This window comes from Dicentrarchus labrax, unplaced genomic scaffold (genome assembly GCF_905237075.1).
Source record: "Dicentrarchus labrax unplaced genomic scaffold, dlabrax2021, whole genome shotgun sequence".
In the NCBI taxonomy this organism is placed as follows: Eukaryota; Metazoa; Chordata; class Actinopteri; family Moronidae; genus Dicentrarchus; species Dicentrarchus labrax.
Window position 1 is genome coordinate 5,209,965 of NW_026136723.1, and position 19,573 is coordinate 5,229,537.

General features: G+C 40.5%; 2 protein-coding genes across 3 annotated transcripts in view; both read left to right on the forward strand.

Annotated features, from left to right (window-relative positions):
* Positions 1-10,529, forward strand: part of scin (scinderin) — a 46,893-nt gene extending 36,364 nt beyond the window's left edge. Inside the window, exons 2-16 of one of the 2 annotated variants that reach the window (XM_051390719.1) lie at positions 155-309; positions 816-977; positions 1,080-1,229; positions 1,996-2,088; positions 2,876-3,008; positions 3,123-3,211; positions 3,341-3,556; positions 4,469-4,590; positions 5,919-6,009; positions 6,693-6,863; positions 6,959-7,136; positions 8,187-8,308; positions 8,605-8,682; positions 8,762-8,822; positions 9,976-10,529. In XM_051390719.1, coding sequence (XP_051246679.1) covers positions 155-309; positions 816-977; positions 1,080-1,229; positions 1,996-2,088; positions 2,876-3,008; positions 3,123-3,211; positions 3,341-3,556; positions 4,469-4,590; positions 5,919-6,009; positions 6,693-6,863; positions 6,959-7,136; positions 8,187-8,308; positions 8,605-8,682; positions 8,762-8,822; positions 9,976-10,106 — 1,952 coding nt within the window. In that variant the 3' untranslated portion in view covers positions 10,107-10,529. The remainder of the gene's footprint in view (positions 1-154; positions 310-815; positions 978-1,079; positions 1,230-1,995; positions 2,089-2,875; positions 3,009-3,122; positions 3,212-3,340; positions 3,557-4,468; positions 4,591-5,918; positions 6,010-6,692; positions 6,864-6,958; positions 7,137-8,186; positions 8,309-8,604; positions 8,683-8,761; positions 8,823-9,975) is intronic. The other variant, XM_051390718.1, reaches the window with a different exon arrangement.
* Positions 10,530-13,945: 3,416 nt separating this feature from the next.
* arl4ab (ADP-ribosylation factor-like 4ab) lies at positions 13,946-18,333 on the forward strand. Its single transcript, XM_051390993.1, has 2 exons — positions 13,946-14,062; positions 15,243-18,333. The coding sequence occupies exon 2, from the start codon at positions 15,317-15,319 to the stop codon at positions 15,920-15,922; it is 606 nt and encodes a 201-aa protein (XP_051246953.1). The 5' UTR covers positions 13,946-14,062; positions 15,243-15,316; the 3' UTR covers positions 15,923-18,333.
* The last annotated feature ends 1,240 nt before the right edge of the window (positions 18,334-19,573 follow it).

Below are 19,573 nucleotides of genomic sequence, written 5' to 3' on the forward strand. Positions count from 1 at the left end.
AAACATTGGTTATATGTATAACCAATGTTTTGTTGCCCAGCAAATGCCTGCCAGAAGAACAGTGGATTCTCATATAAATGCAGTAGAAATGGATACACCTGTAACTTTTCAATGCCATTTGATCTTAATTCAAACCTGTGCTTGTTTTTTAAAGGAAGGGAGTGCAGTCAGGATGAGAGTACCGCTGCGGCCATCTTTACTGTGCAGCTGGATGACTACCTGTGTGGAAAGGCGGTCCAGTATAGAGAACTACAGGGAGCCGAGTCAACAGCCTTTACCAGCTACTTCAAGGGAGGGATCACTTACAAAGTATGGATCAAATTCATTACTGGTCTGAAAATGTAATCAACTGATTGGTGTTGGACATCATGTACAATTATGACTTTACACTCAATTATAGTTGAACTGTTATATACGTTTATTTACAGACACTTCCCTAGCAACCCCTTAGAGGCTGTAGTGTTCATCCATACTACACCATGCAAAAGACAACATCATCTAGACAATTTGATAATATTCAAGGGTGGCACTAGAGGAAAGGCCATGTGGCTACAAAAGACAAAATGCTTGTCCTCTGGGATGCTTAAACATGTTTAGCACATTTTATGGCATTGGCCCTTTTCTGGCAATTTTAAGGAAAAATACCTATATAGTGATTAGCACTAAATATTAGCTTTATTCACCTCAAATGGAAAAAAAAAAAAAGTATTTAACTGGAATTGAACCATGATCTCCGGAGGTGTAGCGGCATTATACTTGGCCACAAAAGTAAACAGAGGAATGGAAGAAGGGTGACAGTGTTCTCTGCCCCTCAGACAGGAGGCGTGGCCTCGGGTTTCCACCATGTGGTCACCAATGACCTTTCAGCACAGAGACTCTTCCACATCAAGGGCCGGCGGGTCGTCAGGGCCACAGAGGTCCCTCTCAGCTGGTCCAGCTTCAACAGTGGAGACTGCTTCATCGTCGACCTCGGCGATGTAAGAGCACAGTGTTTTCTTGCTGAATGTTTGGAAACTGGATCATCTATAGAGAAGTTTCTATGATTCCCTGTCTGTCTGTGTTTGTTTACCAATTTGTAGAAGATCTATCAGTGGTGTGGATCCAAGTGTAACAAGTTTGAGCGACTGAAGGCAGCACAAGTGGCCAGAGGAATCCGTGACAACGAGAGAAGCACTCGCGCTGAACTGGTGGTTGTAGAAGAAGGAAGTGAACCTTCCGAGTTAACTGATGTGAGTCTCAACTTGTTCTGTGATACATTATTTTTCATATGCAGTTCTTTATCACCCACATGTCTCATGATATGTCTGAGTTATTATTAAATACATCTATTGAATTAAAACAGACCTGAACATTTTGCTTTTTCTGTGTGGGAGATGTTCAGATGGATTTCAATCTCATGTCTGTGTGTTAAGTACAGACCTGGAGTCAAGATGTCGCAGGGAAAAACAATTGGCCAGATCCTTGTCCAAAAATCAATATCAATACCTCAAAAGCTCATTGATTGTACCACAAAGAGAAATGTAAAACTGTTTGTGGTTTTAAGGGGAGATCCATGCTGGAACTATTCTTATTGAAGAACAGCAGTGTACCATCCACCCACCAAACCTGGCAACCTCAATTTAAGAACATGTCAGCCCTAGGAAATGATTGATCCCTTTATTTTTGTTTTTACATGTTTGTGTACGGCTCAAACTAAAATCAATAACTAACCCTGACCCTAACCCTAACCCACCAAACGTGAAGCAAAATTGTTTTGTTTTTTTACTTTGGACAGAGCCAGGCTAGCTGTTTCTCACTGTAGAATCTTTACGCTAAGATAAGCTAACCACATCTTGACAGCAGCTCTGTATGTAATGTATAGAGAATTATTCCTTTAACAGTTTGCCATCCTGGCTAACCTATTTCAGTTGACCAGAAAGGCAAATCGTACTTACATTTTTCTTGTTAGCCTGAATTACTGAATTACTTGTAATACAAATGTTTCCACACTAACAGGTCCTTGGAGTGATGCCAAAGCTGTCAGAGGGAGATGATGATGATGATATAGTAGCAGACATATCTAACAGGAAAATGGCTAAACTATACATGGTACAGTGTTCACACACACAGAATAACAGTAATTCAATTTAATGTACTGTAAAAGGAAAACTGGACATTTTTGGGAGGATTGGTCAGTTGGTTGACTTAAATACTGATACTGGCTGAAAAATGATTAACCTATCACATCAAATGAGACAATGTAATTTTGGATCAGACATTTTATCACACGGGACGTTGTCCTGCATACATGCATAACTAAGTTAACTTGATGTGACTCCTGATGAAAGTCTCTAAAGCTGCATCATTTCATTTGACAGAATTTAGTTGAAGATGGGAAAAACTCTTGCTAAGTGCTTGCTAACAGTTAGAATGTTGTTAGATCAGTGCCTGAATTAGACCAAAAAAGGTAGCCTAATGCAGCACAACCCAAACCCTGAACACAGCAAAACCCTAACCCTGATTATTTTACCATTTTAAATCCATCCATTTCAACAAGGTCTAGCTATATCTTGCGCTGCATCTGCACCTCTGTTACCTTAGTGGTGGGTACAGCCATGAGGTGGGAAACCCCATTAAGAAGTACTGTTGACTCTTGTCTCTAACTTTGCGAGACAGCTGGAGACACAAGGTAATTCTAGTTCCTCTCATCTGGTGCAGTCAGATTATCTTGTTTTATAACTAAACCATTACTTTTTGTGTACCAGTTAATTCTTCCAGTTAAATACTGGAAGGAACTGATTTTGCTGCAAAATTACGGCTTATGGCATTATAATTCTTAAGCCACCTGTCTCTTTGTTTCAATTGCCAGCTGTTTTGCGTGCTTGTATGTTACCAGGTATCTGATGCGTCAGGGTCCATGAAAGTGACTGTTGTGAAGGAGGAAAACCCATTCCTCCAGAGTGACCTGCTCTCAGACGAGTGCTTCATCCTGGATCATGGCAAAAACAAGATGATATTTGTATGGAAAGGTAATCCGACAGTAGCACCTTTCAGTATGCTTTGAATGGTTTATTGTCTTTGTGACAGCATGCTGTGTGGGTTTTTCATATCAACCTCCATCTCATCTCATTGATCTCCAACAGGGCAAAAAGCCAACCCCAGTGAAAGAAAGGAAGCCATGAAAACAGCTGAGGGATTCATCAAACAGATGGGCTACCCAGCAAACACACAGGTTTACTGTCATTGTCACTTTGCTACTGTATTATTTATATGTTTAAGAAGTACCATATTAAAATGTGTGACTCTTACAAAAATGAAAGTGGTTCCAGTGGTGATAGTGTTGCTACTGATGGTCCTGCAGATCCAGGTGTTGCCAGAGGGAGGAGAGACTCCCATGTTCAAGCAGTTCTTCGTTGGCTGGAAGGACAAAGACCAGAGCGAGGGTTTAGGGAAGGTGTTTGTCACTGAGAGGATTGCGAGGATCCAGCAGGTGGAGTTTGATGCCTCCAAGCTCCATGAGTCCCAACACATGGCAGCCCAGTACAACATGGTGGATGATGGGAGTGGAGACACACAGGTGACTGAATATACCAGTGGTCTGCATGTAAAACCAATGCTAGTGCTGGGTTTTCTGCAGTGGTAAATAAATGCTGATGACTTCCACTAACTAATGGTTCAAGACCTGCGGAACATGAGGTGTTTTTCCTACTACCCCTTCATCTTCTTAAGGTGGATATATTGTCCATTAAGAAGTTATCGTGTATGTATATAGGCTACGCATGTAGTTGCCATAGTCAAAGTGCATTTTCTCAAAAATGTAACTACACATCTTCAGGAAGCTATGGGTTTCCAACACCATTGGAGATTGTTGTGACAAGGTGAAACAGAGGTTACCTAGATGTTACTTGAGTTCCAGTGACTGAAATGGGCCGATACTCAACAGTACTTGGACACTTTGCATGCCCCCAGCCCTGCCTAGCACATTCTTTTTTTGGACTTTAGCATTTCTAAATCCCTGTACACAGTATGGTACCGGATTGAGGTACTCAAACACAGTAACTGTGTCTCTGTGTAAAGACATAACTAGTCCTTGTTAAAATGGATTAAAAACAGAAAAATAATTAGAGTTAGGGTTATGTTGGGTTCAGAGTTAGGGTTGTGCTAAATAACGTGACTGGCCTTTTTTGTTGCAATTCACACACTGTCCAGTCCATAAGCAATACATTGTAGCTTAATATCAACAACATAATGTAAATTTACTGAGGGGAATATAATTGAAGCATGATATGGCCTGATCCTAATACTATTATTTTGTTTAAATTATGACAGAATATAAGCAGAGAACAAACATAATTAGGTTATTTGGTAGCCCCTGTTGGCCATGAGGAGAGGAGAGTGTGGAGTGGATTGGATTAGCGGTAAAATTTTGTAAAACTTCTCTATTAGACATGTGACGGTTAAAGTAGTGCTTCTTGTTTCAATCTTTCAGATCTGGAGGGTGGAGAGCATCGGCAGAGTTCCTGTTGACCCAAAGACCTACGGGCAGTTTTATGGTGGGGACTGTTATATCATCCTGTACACTTACGGGACAAGACACATCATCTACACCTGGTATGACTCCGTTCACTCACTGAACTGGTTTTGCATAGAGCTGTAACTTCCTCTGTGATGTATTCTAATGCTCCAAGCTTCCTGATTCATGTCAATTATATCTGTTTATTTTCATATTGTGCCAGCATTTAAATTGTGCCTAAAATTGCCACCCATCACGTAAAATACAGGATTGTCCTGTAAAATACGAGATCGTCCCGTATTAAGCAATAAAACATACTGTCCCTTACTGAATTAATACAGGACACAATTTGTCTCATACTTCGTGTACACACAACTCTAATGCCTACATTACATTTTCACATGCTTGGAATGACATGAGAAATAATTGAGTAGTAGTACAATAAAGAGTTTCAAAAGACATAGCTGTGAAGAATTAAATCAGAATTTGCAGAAGAGAATGACAGAATCACAAAGTTGTTCGTCACACGTCATTGTTGCTGCTCAAGGACACACAGATGCAACTTTTTTTTATTGTAGGTCAATACCTCCGGCTCAAGTACACTGGTAAAAAGAAAGAAGCTGTCTGAATAACAATTTCAACGGCAGACGGACCACAAATGGACCAATAGTATTTTCTGTTCCCCGTGTGGACTGTCTGACCTGAAGCAACATCTACTGCGTCCAAGTAGCGCAAGGGCAGAGGACACAGTTATACTGACAGACCAAACATTTTGCCCATGTCTTTTAATCCTTTATATAATTGATGCAACTGTACTTTACTAATATTGACTATTTGCTTTACATTCATGATGAGAGTAGCTGAGGACTTTGAAACAGATGCATAAAAAGAACAAATTGGTGCATTAAAAAATCATCAGAAAGCTGGAAATTATGTCTGATGCTCAAAATCTCATGGGTGAGGACACCCTGCTGGCAAGGTCCCTTATTTTCCTACACTAGAGGTGGCTGAAGGTCTCCCAAATAGTTTTTGGAGCTGCGGGTCAAATGTGATCATACTGATTACAAAATGTGATGACTACTAGCAGCTAACTAGAAATGACTTAAAGGACCACTGTGTGTATTTAGTGGTTTTCAGTGATGTGTAGGAGAAACTACTGTGGCCACCAAACTTGTGAAAAACAGAAACACCCTATTTAGCCAGTGTTTGGTTTGTCTGTTCTGGGCTACAGTAGAAACATGGTGGTTCAAGGCAACCCGTATCGAAAACACGATTATTTCTTTCAGGTGGTTATACACTAATGAAAACATACATTTATTTTTTCCTGAATATAAAAATATAGATTAGTTCAGCTTTAATGTTTACTGTGGTTTTATCTTAAACATCCAGTACAAATCATTGCTACTTGTCTCCTTCTGACCTGTAGGCAAGGGGCCAGCTGCTCTGTGGATGAGCTGACAGCCTCGGCCTTCCTGACTGTTCAACTGGATCGTTCGCTTCAAGGGAATGCAGTTCAGGTACAGCCAGTATCAGATCTGAACTGCCATATTGATTGGTGAAAATGGGCGTGGCCTACCACCTATTTGCTCATAACTCAAGATCCCTTTGAGCAATGATCAAATTCAAGACTCTGCTCTGATTGAAAGGGAGTTTCTTTATGCTGTTTCACAAATGCAGATGCGCATGCAAGTTTCCTCAAATGGTGAAAGCTTGATTCAGTGGTCTAAAGTCCTGCAGAAAATCCTGCAACTTGCAAAACACTTGTGTGAACACGTCCACACAGAACCGTGGGCTCATTATGTTTGATGCCGTGGTGTGGGGCGCTCTGCCCCGGCACTGCCTGCAAAACACGGAACACTTCGTGGAGAGGGCCCGGGAGAGCAGACCTTTTGCTTTTGCTTGCCGCACAACTTGTAGGTTTGGTGGGAGGGGCTTAGTGGAGTGATACAAGGCCGCAGAGAGAGATAGAAGGTTTTTCATAGGTTTTTTAGCTTCATTTGGTTTCTGACAGTAGAGATTGACGAGAAAGGAGAGGACTGAGCTTTGATATGTGGCATGTGCTCTATCAGGTTAACTAGCTGGGGGCCCTAAATCCTGAATATTTCAAAATGATTTTTCTCCACAAATGGACACATGTATACCACAAATTTCTTTGAGATTGCCTACACAGGAGTTTTTTTGTGTGTGTGTGTGTCATCAGGTGCGAGTGTGCCAGGGTAAAGAACCCCCACATCTACTGAGTCTCTTTAAATCCAAACCCCTCATTGTATATAAGAGTGGTACTTCCCGCCGTGGAGTACAAGCCCCCACGCCTCCAACCCGACTGTTTCAGGTGCGACGGAACCTGGGGACCATCACCAGAATAGCAGAGGTGAGGGTTTTCTTGCTGTATGGACTGCACTTACTACAGGGGAGTCAGTTGTGACAATGCCTGTTGTTTGTGTTAAATGTCATGTTATGTTTCAGGTTGACGCCAGTGCAGCCAGTCTAAACTCTAATGACGCCTTCCTGCTGAAGATGGCTGATGGGCGGGGCTATCTGTGGATGGGCAGAGGGGCCAGTAAAGAAGAGGAAAAGGGAGCTGAGTACATAAGTAAAGAGCTGAACTGCAGCAGCAAACACATCATGGAAGGAAATGAACCAGGTTATTATCTACAGTTCACATGCATACTTATAAATATATGTCATCTTATCTGATCCCTCTGGAGAGGGTGAGTGATGTGAGAAGTAAAACTCAATGGTCTTTGTGTGCTCAAGTAAAGATAATCTTATTGATGGCAGCCTTGTTTTTGAACGATCAATTTCATGCTCAATAGTGTTCTATTGGTATTACTGTATTTCTAATTTATATATATAGCAAAAATCATGGCAGACTTTTATATTCCAAGCATAGACATGTAATAGAACTAGATACTGGACACCAAGAGTCTTCTGCGACCAACTGAATACGTGCAGTAGTGTTTCTCCCACTGGCTCTGTTCGTGAGTTCCCGCTTGGCCCATAGACTTTACACATTGACAGTATATATACCGATCAGCCATAACATTGTGAGCACTGACAGGTGAAGTGAATAACACTGATTATCTGGTTATCATGGCTCCTGTCAGTGGGGGGGATAATTAGATGCAGGAAAAATGGGCATGAATTTACATTATGATGACTTCACAGATAATCACCTTTCTCGGCTTTTAAGGTAGGCATTCAATTTAAAACCTCTATGGATCAAAAATTCATTCTATTAACCTAATTAACCTTTTTTACAGTTGGAGGTGTTCTGTCAACTGTTGCAAATTGCTCTTTTATTTTTAATGGTGGTCTATTGAGCTGGACTTAAATTTGCTCTCTTTGGGCCTTAATTACAGCTAGAATCGTGTTCCAGCTGCAATTATCCAAGAATGCATGTTTTTTGGGAAGCATTTGCACATAATTTACAGTTATTGGGCAGATAATAAATAAAAATGATAAACTGGCTCAAACCAGGTTTTGCCATTCTGGCTGAACCCTAATACCCCACCCCAAACACAATAGGGTTCTACCCATTCGGGGTTTGAACCCTCATACAACTGTAAGCTTCTGCATGGGTAGTAGCATAGTGTAGACCTAGAAGGATAATTAAAGAAACACCACATCTGCTCAGACACAAGCTTTCGTGCTGCACTGGTCGACCTGAGTCAGTGTGTGTTTTGTGTTGCAGCTGACTTCTGGGCAGGATTAGGGGGGAAGAAAGAGTACCAGACCTCAGATGGACTGGAGAGTGAGACGGCGACTCACCCTGTTCGTCTGTTTGGATGTTCCAATAAGACTGGCAGGTTCATAGTAAGTATTTGATCCACCAGCTCATCAACCAGTACATTTGATTAACTATATTAAAAAACTGAATGAGTCAGACCTTCTTTACCTATCATCACTCCCTCATCTAACATAGGCTACCTGCTTTACCTGCTTTATATACCAGTTAGTAATCATATCTTTTGAAACACGACGCTTCAGTTAGCTGTTATATTCCTCGTGTGATCAGTGGAATCCCAATCCAATCTGTGAGAAACACAGCAGTGTGTTGAACGGGATGCGGTGGAGCATTATTCTAAGCGGTGTTATCATCATGTGTGCAGATTGAGGAGGTTCCAGGAGAGTTCACACAGGCTGACCTGGCTGAAGACGATGTGATGCTGCTGGATGTGTGGGATCAGGTACACAGCTGGAGCAGATGTTAGATCGTCTCTGGACAAACTGCACAGTCACTCTAATACAAACAGTCTTCTATTGCAGGTGTTTGTCTGGATTGGAAAGGATGCCAACGAGGTGGAGAGGACTGAATCTGTCAAATCTGGTGAGTTTTAGGATTTGACTCCGTAAGTGGGTTAGGCTTTGTATTGTTGCTGTTTTAGGCCTGAGTGAATATAAAGAAGCTTATCATACAGGTTACTTCAAATGGTACTTCCTTAATATAGCCTTACTAGATTTAACCAGAAAAGAGGACAAAACTGAGAAAGAAATGGCCAATATTAAATCACTTATCCTTAAAGAATCAACAGCAGTATTAAAAATACTACTGCAGACAACAAGTGGGTGTATGCAATGGAAACAAATTCATCATCACATACAAAAATCATGTGACTTAAATGCCACCCATTACTAAAGAAATGATAACATCAGATCTGTGTGAGTGATGAGGAGACTGTAACCTTTACCGGTCAGTCTACGTTGTAACCCTCACCTATGGCCATGAGCTTTGGGTAGTGACTGAAAGAATGAGATCCCGGATACATAATCTGGCCTGGGAACGCTTAGGGATCCCCCCCAAAAAAACTTAAAGACACTGCTGTCTACATGAGACAGATAATCTGTGAAAAAAACAGGTTCCAGATTGTTTCACAGATTATCTGTCTCATGTTTTACTGTCAGGATGTAGGGAAAGTTTCAGCAAATATGACAAAATGTTATTTTTATAAAAGTTACCTACTTTACAGCTTTAACCAGAGCATATTTTTACACTTCTCCTTGAGTAAAGAATTAGTGTACTTTTGCCACCTCTAGTTTTAGTAGCCTAGACCCTGCTCTTCTTCTGTGTAGTACAGCAGTCACACTCCCAGGGTTGCCCAAAATGTTGCCAGTGAACTTAATCTAACAGCAATTGTGTGAAGAATACTGTGTATTTTGTTGGAGAGAGGGAGTGAGTGAAAACCACAGAGCCACCATGCTACCTGCACTAATGGGTTAAAAATACTGTATTCTGTTGTAGGAAGTCCCTGGATCCACAAAAAGCATACCACTGTTAGATCTCTAGCCTCTCTTATCCCTTTCATGTCTTTTAGCTGAACATCATACACAGCACAGAATATCTCTGCATTGAATTCAACATGTATGAAACAGTTACCTCTTCCTGCCACATGAGGTCGCTACCAACATGTGAAACTGATTTCTGGAAAACACTACACAGACGAGCTGTTTGCATTGTAACAACGACTCTGTCTCCTCTGCAGCCAAACAGTACATAGAGACCGACCCGAGCGGCCGGGACAAGCAGACTCCTGTGGTGATCGTGAAACAAAGACATGAACCCCCGACCTTCACAGGCTGGTTCCTGGCCTGGGACCCCTCATACTGGGATTGAAGAAGCACGAAGTCAATGCATATTTAGATTATATAGATATATATCATGAAAAATTTATAAATTTAATGTCCTTGATTGTGATTCCATTGAGCATTGAATAGAAATGTCTAAAGGTGGCATTATAAATCAATATATAATAGTATTATTTACAAATCTTCAGAAATCTTTCCAAATACATGTATTTTTCTTTTTAACTAAAGCCTAACACTTAAAACACATAAATGAATGTGTTAAATTTGACAGCAAACTGGGGTGGCGCTCTAGATCCACCCCTAAGTTTGGGAACCACTGGTCTTTGTTTAGCTGTCAGATATATTGTAGCTCCTTTTGGCAATGTTCTTGTAAACCTCTTTTATTTATCAGTTGTTTGTATCCAAAAATAATTAAAGATTGATGCGGATTTTCTCAGGAAGACGGGGGAAATGTGTGGAGAACAATTTCCTGCGTTGATGGCACAGTAAGCATGTTCAACAACTGAGTGTGAATTAAGTACAACTACACCATATTAGCCAGTGTTCCTGTCCTCCTCTTTCTTTGACTATTTAACATTCAAAAGCATGCTTTACTATAATGTAGGTGCAAGAAAATATAAGGACATTTCTAGAGTGTATTTGTGTATTTTTGCAAACAGTTATAACTTCTATGAAGAACGTCTTGCTGCGTAAATAGTGACCCCAGTTACATGAATGACAAATAGTTCTTTGCTGCTATATTAAAGCTGCAGTAGATACATTTTATAAAAATAACTTTTAGTCATATTTGCTGAAACGATATCCTGACAGTAGAACATGAGACAGATAAGCTGTGAAACAATCAGGTTCCTCTGGCTCCTCCTAGTGCTACCAACGGTATTTGTAAGAATCCACCAGGCCTGATCGAAAACAACCAATCAGAAACATTTCTATAAAACTACCTCCAGCAGCTTCAATGTTCTAAATAAATTGTATACCATGACACTTTTAAAAGCTGGGTACCAAATAGAGGCAGGTCTCCTTTACTAGCCTGGTGTTGCTATATGTTTTGACAAATAAACATAGGTCTCATTTAGAGGCCTGGTCTGGATTTGATAGAAGTTCTTTGTGTGTGACTTTAGTATCACACAGTGGCACTGGCATTGTGGGGACTATTCATACAGTGTTTCTGCCATGAATCTTTTCTTTTCAGTTCTATGTGATTTTCACACGTCTTATACTATATTTAGTTTTTTTTCCTCCAGCTACCAATCCTTTTAACACATTTACAGAGTTGAATTTCTCATACAGGGTGATATACCCATTCATTGCAGAATGGGTATTGTGTCACTTTCTTTTCATGTCACTGGGATTAAAGCAGTCCGTCTGACAGTCTTGTCTGGGGAACGTTTGTGAATAAATGTAAACCTTACTGGCCACTTAAAGACTGCTGTGAGAACGTGTTTGATCTGACCCTTGCAGTAGGTTTTCAACTCTGACCCCAGTGTTTTTTTGGTGGCACTCATTTGCTTGTTTTTCTAAAGGGTGCGATGAGAGGATGGATATCAATCTCATGTATGGAGCTGGAGGCAGGACGTGGCTATCCTAGCTTAGCATAAAAACTGGTAGCAGGGGCAAACACCAACACTTCTAAAGCTCATTAATTTACACGGTGTACCTCAATTCTGTTCATATACAGAAATCCACCCAGCACTTCTGTCATGTAAACCAACTCAATTTTGTAATTTTGTAAGTAGCTTTAATAATTTTAAGTGACACTGACTTCATTTTGTAATTTTTATTTATACTAGGAAAACAAAATAAAAGTATTTACTCAGGAATGTTTCTGTACCTTACCAAAATTCATTAGTGTCACATAAAATTAGTGGTAAAATCTACTTAATCAAGAAACTTTTTAACTTAAAAAAACTGAGTTTGTGTTACTTAATATGTTGATGTAATCTGCTTCAACAATTTTTTGGGGTTAAAATAACTTTTATTTATTTATTAGGCTAACCACGTCCAGACTCCAGTTCTTTACCAAACACACAGACATGAAACTGATATCCAACTTCTCCTCTCACTCTCTGAAAGAAAGCAAATAAGTTCATTTGACATAATGTTGAACTATTGTTCTAAAGGACCAGTCTGTAGGATTTAGTGCTCAACATGGCGGACTCCACCAGAAGAGGACCTGTTCCCTCTGTAGATGAAACCAGCTCATTCTAAGGTAACGAAAACACAGTGATTCCTATTTTCAGGTGATTATCCACTAATGAAAACAGCTCTGAAGATTATATTCTATTTCTTTAATAGATCCTCCTTAATGTTACACACTGGACCTTTAACATACAGAGAGAAATCATCTGTCTAGTTGCCTCAGCTCAGTCCAGTACTCTTTCATAGTCTCTGTTTGAGTGACAGAAACAGGTGACGTGCGTGAGCGTGTGCGCATTCGTGTGTGCGCGTGTCCGCGGCAGGCGTTGTTCACCGCCAATCTGACCGGGAAATAGAGCTGCGTCAAGCCAACCAATGTCAGGCAGAATGAGACCGGAAAAGTCATCATTACTCCTTCACAATTAAAGTGTTGAATAAGTTTGGAAACGACACGAAAATGTGGACTAATTAGATTATATATGAAATTAAACTAGCCTATAATTAACAGCTGGAGTGAATCCTGAATAGTGAACCTATAGCTCACTAAATATTTTCTAGGAAAGCTAAAACCTTAACTCTTCACTTTAGCCTTTATGACTTTCTGATACAGGCTTGGAACTCTTTTTTGCCCTTACTTTGTTTTATTTATTCTTTTCAATGGGTTTTATTTTCCATCTAATCTTCTATATTCTATTTTATTTATATCTTATTTTACTATTATTATCAAGTGGGTTTTATTTTCCATCTATCTATTATATTCTCTCCCTGGTTTTATATTCATTATATATCTTTTGAAACACTGCATGTCATTTCTTTAGTAACGCACTTTATAGAAATAACATTATCATTATTTTAGGAACAGTCCTAAAATAGAATACCTGATGACATGAGAAGTATTTTCAAGTCTTTTTCAGGTGTACAGCAATTGTATATATATTGTATATGTTTTGGAACTTAAGGAGAAAGATTGAAGAAAATCTACCCACAGACCTGCGACTTTTAGGTCACTCTCTAGAATGACATTCATCATGCAGGTCACTTCAGAACTGTGACCTGTTCACACTGGAATTTGACACGGGTCACATTCAATAAAATAATGTGAACAGCTAAACAAAAAGAATCTGTTCTGAGCTATGAATTTAAAATTGAGCGCAAATGTTTGCAGTGTGAATGTAGCCAAAAAATCAGCAGTCAGTGAGTGTATAGTAAAGATGAATCTATTGGAATGATGGATATCTCCCTCCTGTATCAGTGTGGTTTAATTAGTTATTATCCTTTGTCTCAAATGAAAAAAAAATGGATTATTTAAAACCGCAGTAGGTTATTTGTTTTATAAAAATATTTTATTTGCTGAAACTTTCTATCCTAACAGTAGTGCATGAGGCAGATAATGTATGAAAAAATCAGGTTCCTCTGGGTTGTTCTTGTGCTCCTAATGGTATTTGCAAAAAGCCACCGGGACTGAACAACCAATCAAAGCCAAGGACAAACATTATTATGCAGCTTTAAGGAAAACTCCTAGTGAACTTTGATTTGGATTTTGGAGTGTGTTTAAAGTTTTGTTACCATCTTTTTTCTTCAAGTCACTGTTTATTAATTAGTTCATTCTTAATTTTTTTTTTTTTATCATTTGGATCCTAATTTTGCTTAATACTGAGCTGGAGCTTTATTTTGAAAAGCGCTAGCGGAAATTGTATTGTTTACTCCGTCCTGCTTGGCGCCGCTGAGGAATAGATAGGGAGTCCTTTCAGCTGGATGCCTCAATGGGTCTGAAGACATGAACAGAGCAAGAGCACCGCTCATATGGACATACTGTCACTTTGTAATGGACTAACACTGTTTGTGAAGGTAGGTTTCTTATGACTGTACCATAAATGCTGCTTGTCAGTGTAGAACACACCGTGATAACTGCTGTCAAATGATATTTAACGTTATAGGCAACTATAATTCATTTCCCCTCAATGAAAGTAACGTTAATACTGGTAACCGTTCCTCTGTGTTGTCACGTTTCATTAATGTGGAATGTAACCGGCTGTCGGCCACGTTGGGCCAGATGAAGACATTTGAACTTTTACGATTTTTCAACACTTGTTGGTTCGTAGCCTCCAGTCGAGCCTCTAGCATCGGTCCGAGAGAGAGCTGCACGCCAGGCTCCATTTAAAAATCTCTTAAGTTAATGCGACTGGCTCTCTGAAATACAAAGCTAGCTTTTTGGTTTGAGACGAGACATTTCATGAATTCATAGTGGCCGCTATTCAATTCGGGTAAATTATAGGACACTAGGTAGCTCTGATTTTTAATTAAATGTCCACTTTTACAATGCACCTGGTTACAGTGTGCTCAGTCTCCCTTCACTGATGTGCGGTGGGCAGGGCGGGAGCGGTCGCTGTAAATCAGCGATAAAAGTCGCGATTTTCTTGCAATGTAATGCTTAAATGAAGACCAGATGTATGCCGAATCTATCAGAACACATTTGTGTGTTGTCACAAGTGTTGAATTATGTTTTGCGATGGGTGTCTGTTTGCTAAGGAGCAAGGCTTTATTACTTTACAGTTTTTTAAAATTGAAATTCGCCTTTCAGCGAGAGTGAAGTCAGTCTATGTTGCCGAGCAACACCTTTTTTTTTAAAGCTATATCTCCATGCTCTGAATAAATAAAATAGCTCTCCTCTGATCTGTCACTGAACGCTGGATTCAGGATCGGTTGAATCAGGGATTTCGGTAGAATTCAAAAGCCTTCATCCTGTTGTTTACCGATTCACTCACTGAATAGAAATTAGCGTATGAAATCCCTGTTGGCTGCTGTGGCGCTACATGTGCAAATGGGCTGCTATCCACCCTGCTGTTTTATTTCTCATTCATCTCTCACAGCCAGGATAATGTGGGGATGTGTAGTCCAAAGGGAGAGGGGGATATATGTACTTGTTGGGTGTTTGGGCTTTTGTAAAGCAATAGAGTGCTTGGTGTTTATGTGCTTTGACTCATTATGCATACTGTTTTGACCCCCTCCTCCCTCCCCCACCCCCCAGGCTCCTGCTGCAGTCCCTGTGGAATAAAAGCAGCCTGGTGAATATTTGGTGCCGACTCGTCCTGCGCTACCAAGATGGGGAACGGATTATCAGATCATCACTCCCTCTTCCCCTGCCTGCCGTCCTTCCAGGCTCTCCACATTGTCATTCTGGGACTGGACTGTGCCGGCAAGACCACTGTACTGTACCGCCTGCGTTTCAATGAGTTTGTGAACACTGTCCCGACTAAGGGCTTCAACACAGAGAAGATCAAAGTGTCACTTGGAGGTAGCCGACGGACAGCGTCCTTCCACTTCTGGGATGTAGGTGGTCAGGAGAAGCTGCGGCCTCTTTGGCGCTCTTACACACGTTGCGCTGACGGCATCGTGTTCGTGGTGGACTCGGTGGATGCCGAACGCATCGAGGAGGCCAAGACAGAGTTGCACAAGATCACGCGGCTGGCGGAGAACCAGGGCGTGCCAGTTCTGGTGGTGGCTAACAAACAGGACCTGAGGAACTCACTCAGCCTGGCTGAGATGGAGAGCATGTTGGCTCTGGGCGAGCTCAGCACCGCCACACCCTGGCACCTTCAGCCCGCTTGTGCTATCATCGGGGAAGGACTGCAGGAGGGTCTCGAGAAGCTGCACGCCATGATCATGAAGAGGAGAAAGATGCTGCGGCAGCAGAAGAAGAAGAGATGATGCAGCAACAGTGGGAACTATAAGATGTGAGCCGGATCTAAAGCTTCGTAAGAACTACTGTGAGCTGCGTACAATCTGCTGGTCCACCATGAAAAGTCATTCGGCTGCCCTTTGAAGTCTCATTGGCTGAGTTTGATCTTTCCAGTGGAACTGTTTGTTCAGGTCAGCCGGCGTTTGGCTGCCACAGAGGACAGTGGGATTGATTTTCGCCCTGTGGACTTTGGATGACAGCAACAAGTCATTGTAAAGGAAGTGCAGTATTATGCTATACAGCGGCAAGCTATGAAGTTTACACTGAACTCTTTACAGCGGACAATGAGCTCTGACTTGTCTATTTTATGTTATTTGTTAACATATGTGCTGCTTATCTGTTCAACAATCAGTCTTTATATTTGTATTCTACCAAAGCTCGTGTTGAGGTTGCAGACAGAGCCGTGATAGAGCAAACTAATCAAAGTTGCGTATGTCCGTAAGTGTTTTCTATCCATGTTGCACAATAGGAGTTTGGTCCAGAAGTTTACATGAAGAGTAATGATTCACTAGGACGCACTATGGTCCTAAAACATGGTAACACTGTTCAAAATGGCTGTTAATGATGGAAACAATTATTGAGCTGTTTGGTAGTGGACCTACCTTTCTGTGGCCAGATGTTGAGCCACAATATTCTGAGCACAGCCACACTGAGAGCAGGAAAACTTTATCTGTCTAATCTAACATTAAGAGTTGGTGTCAGTCTGTCTGAATGAAAAAGGGCGAGGGCTTCTTTCTACAGCTATCTCTTTATACCAACATAAAGAGCACAATGACAACATCCTGAAAAGACCTGAGTACAGTGCAGTCACACTGTGTTTGGAGCACAGGGAATGCCAGACCAGGACCTCTGTTACAGTAATTAATGCATTACCTTTACCACACGAGTACTGTCATTTGATATACACAGCATACAACAGTAAATAATTAGTAAATTAACAGTAAAATTAAATAAAATGTAAGAGTTTGAATTAGAGCTAGGTCAATAAATCTGCATGGCCCATATAAGCTAATTACAGAAGAATCAGTGTCGGTGTGTTTGTCGGCTGTGGAGTAACGACGAGTGTCGCTACAGAAAAGATCCGATCCGAAAGAAAACATCAAATGTTTACGTTAAAAAGTGACTATCATCTGATATGTTCTTGGAATTTTTCATTTCCAAATATCAATATTGTTATTAGCTTCAAAAATCCAATATCCTTTTTGCAGTATTATTTATTGTATTCTAGAAGTACACATTGGATTAAGTCAACCAATCTGTTGCTTGTTACCTGGGGAGCTAACTAATTAGCTAACATTGGTTAAAGAATGTTCACTTGCTAGTAGTTGAACAGAAGTAGCTACAAGGCCCAAATAAAATGTCTAAAATGAACAAACGTATTTAAATGACAAACTATGTGATCAAAGATTAGGTAAACAGGATTAGAACATTTGACCCGAGCTTCATTAGTTGACAGCTGTAGACACTCTGTGCTACAGAACATTGCCGTTCCTAAATAGTATAGCTCAGCCTTGCTAGCTACCAGCTGTTAGTGTTAACTGAGTTATTTTAAATGGCATTCAGTTTCAGTGCTCAAGCCTGCTAGCTAACACATTTTGTGTTGACTTTAAAACATTACACTCTGTACTTGCTATGCTAGCTTAGTTAGCTAACATTAATTTGCTGGCCCTACTAGCAAGCTAAAATTCCTTAGCTAACAGTAGTTTGCTCACTAATTAACATTAGCATAACATGATCATGTTGTTGGTGGATTAGTTATTATTGACACATTTCTCTTCAGTTGTAGTCACAGGTTTAATTGGATTAAAAAAACTTACAAAGTCATTTTGACTTGTGAACATGCAGTGTCATATATGTAATGCGTTATTAACTGGGAACTTCTCTGGTTGGATACTTCACCAAATTACAAAGGAGCAAATGGAGTGGAAACAGTTTGGGACAAAACTGGTGACTGACCAGCCCACGAGCTATCAGTTGTGTCCGTGTGGCTGTAAAAGGTGATACCCTGTAGCTGGGGGAATCGGCGCCCTGTAGATGTGTCTTGTGTTGTTCTGTTGATTGACAGGCCCAGTTGGCTCAGCAGGAATATTCCTCGGCTGCCTGTCGAGCCTCCGTCCACAGAGACAGGCCGATGTCGGAGCCAGCCTCACCTATATCTGACCACACATTCACATGTTCATCGGAGCTGGCGTCTGAATGCACTTTAATGGTCCTTTTTCTGACTTTTATAAAGGACATTATTCTGTATGCTTCAAAAGAAGCATTTTACATACATATAATACTGTTGCCAGGTTTCACTCTTCCACTCTTGTTTGGCAAGGTGTTCATATTTATGTGTTTGATCCACTTTGTCTACTTGGAATAAAGCAACAAAAGGACAGTGATGCTGTTGGTGTTTTGTTTTATGTTATCAGTGTCACTGCTGATCAGTTCCCAGCACCAGGCTGCTGGTCTGTTCTGGTTTGTGTGTAACTGACAAACTGTAACCAGGAGATAAACAGCTGAGTCAGGGCCGCTTTCTAAGAAAAAATAGGCCCTTGCTGGTTAAGTGGAACATCCAGACACCAGTGACCTTGGCAGGTACACTGGAGTCACGTTCTTCTACTCTGTGTACCAGTGTAACCTCTCAGTGGCCTAAACTGGAGCTTTTTGTATCATTCTGAAAACTCAAATGGAAGATAATGAGGGAGGAAGACTGCATTTCTATTAGCTGCTAACCCAGAGGGACAGAGCAAGATGTTGCTTAAAGTCCAAATGTTCTGCAGTGCCCTTGATATTGGATAAAAGAATTGCCGAAGAAGGCCCTCAAATGTGACTGAAAGCTCCAGAAAGCTAGTTGGTGGACCTTTTGAGCTTAAAGTGTTCCCAAAAGTCAAGAATGAACTCACATGCTCAAAAATAAGAACAAGAATTGAGTAAGTAAATTAATTATTAACCTGGAAAATCATACGTATTTAAAAATATCTTATTTCAAGGACTGTGAGTTATTTATTTATTGATATTTTTTGGTCAAAGCTCATTAAGAGTTTACAACTGAGGCAAAGGTGCTTCTGAGGAACTGTACACTCTTTTGTATAGAAAGCATGGAATTTAAATATTCATTAATCTATATAATGAAGACAATTACTATTTAAAGCTGCAGTAGGTGACTTATAACTAATAATCCTGTGAAAAAATCAGGTTCTTCTGGCTGCTCCTAATGGTATTCGGCTCTGATTGGTTGTTTTCAGTCAACCAATCAGAGAGAAAGATAGTTAATTGTAGAGTCCCATTCCTAGGTTGTCAAATAATGGCGCTGGGAATGAGACTCAACAATGAACTGTCTTCAAGCCTCCAACCCAAAGTGTCTTTCTATCTTTCCCGGCTCCGATTGGTTGTTTTTGTTCAGGCCCGGTGGATTCTTACAAATCCCATTAGGAGCACTAGGAGGAGCCAGAGGAACCTGATTGTTTCACAGATGATCTGTCTCATGTTCTACTGTCAGGATATAGTGAAAGTTTCAGCAAATATGACAAAAGTTATTTTAATAAAAGTTACGTAGTGCAGCTTTAACCCTCTGGGCTCTCTAGATCTTAATAGAGCAACGCCAGTCTCATGTAATTCCGCAATGCCTTTGAGAT